This window comes from Entamoeba invadens (assembly GCF_000330505.1).
Source record: "Entamoeba invadens IP1 unplaced genomic scaffold scaff_1105074725517, whole genome shotgun sequence".
Lineage (NCBI taxonomy): Eukaryota > Evosea > Mastigamoebida > Endamoebidae > Entamoeba > Entamoeba invadens.
The window spans coordinates 1-1,261 of NW_004443674.1; the positions used below are offsets into that span (position 1 = coordinate 1).

General features: G+C 25.5%; 1 protein-coding gene across 1 annotated transcript; it reads left to right on the forward strand.

The window, feature by feature from the left end:
* Positions 1-735: 735 nt before the first annotated feature.
* Positions 736-1,182, forward strand: EIN_273000 (hypothetical protein; the record flags this gene model as incomplete). Its single annotated transcript, XM_004260410.1, has 1 exon — positions 736-1,182. The coding sequence occupies one exon, from the start codon at positions 736-738 to the stop codon at positions 1,180-1,182; it is 447 nt and encodes a 148-aa protein (XP_004260458.1).
* Positions 1,183-1,261: the final 79 nt, after the last annotated feature.

Sequence of the window (1,261 nt, forward strand, 5' to 3'; positions counted from 1 at the left end):
ATTATTTTGTATTCAATCAACCTTCTTTAAAATATATAACAACTATTTCTTATCTTATTAATGTTGTTTTGGTTAGTTTTAAATAATTTGACTCGGTAAACTGGTGTTTATTCTAATAAAACCACACATAGAGTGCAGTTTTTTATATTTAAATGGTGTAAAAGTGTAGTTTTTTTTAAATTTAAAAAGTAATTAAAAATAATTCATGTAACTATCTTTTTTAATTATATTTGAAGGGTGTAATTTTACATTCAATCTTCTTGGTTAAATAATGTATTATTAAAATTCAATTTATAATTTCAATGTTTAAAACAATTTATTAGTAATAATAAGTTTAAATATATTTTAAATGGTGTAATAAATATTATAAAAATAGAATTTACTTGTTTTAGTGTCTTAAAAGAAATGATTGGAAGTTTGGAAGTGGGATTATCAATCATAATTCAAATAAATATAAATGAATTAACAATAACCTAAATCCCATTATGTGACTGTTAATTATTCTGTAACTTATAACAACATTTAAAACAAATAAAAGTTGTAAATTATTTTTAAATTTTTTTCGAATTTCAATAACAATATTTAAACTCTTGTTTATTTCAAACTCCAAAAATGTTTGCGTTCCTATTACTTGCGTTGGCTTCTGCAGAATATTATGTAGAATATCAAACAGAAGCATTAATTATTTATGAATTAGGAAAATGTTATTATGCCGGATTTCACACGTACAATAAAATGGAAAAGGTAGGTAATTTGGTAAAAAAGCACGTTGGTGACACTTGTACCAATTGGGACGAAACAAAAACCGAAGATATTACTCTCGACGCTAGTAATAAAATTCAAAACGAGTATCCTCAATTTTTATATTCAGTGTATCAATACTTTAATTATGACGATTGTAAATATGAAGACAGTCAAGCTCTTTCTGTAAATGTAGGATACCCAGTTTGTTCTGCATCAACAAGCCAATCTATAAAATCGGAAATAGTCGGTGAAAAACTTAAACAAAGTAAATATGATACAACTGATTGCACGGGAGATGTCGCTAAAACTGAAGAACTCGAAATGAATAAATGTTTCGATCGCGGCTTGAATGAATATCAGATATTAACCGAGCGCAAAGAAGATGGGTGCAGTTTAGTCTTTGCACTTTTTTCACTTATATTGGTTTTCTTGCTTTAAACAAGTGAAATTGGGTATTTTTGAAATTGATATTTATAAAATTTGGAGATATAGTTAAATACAATAATTAATAATTATA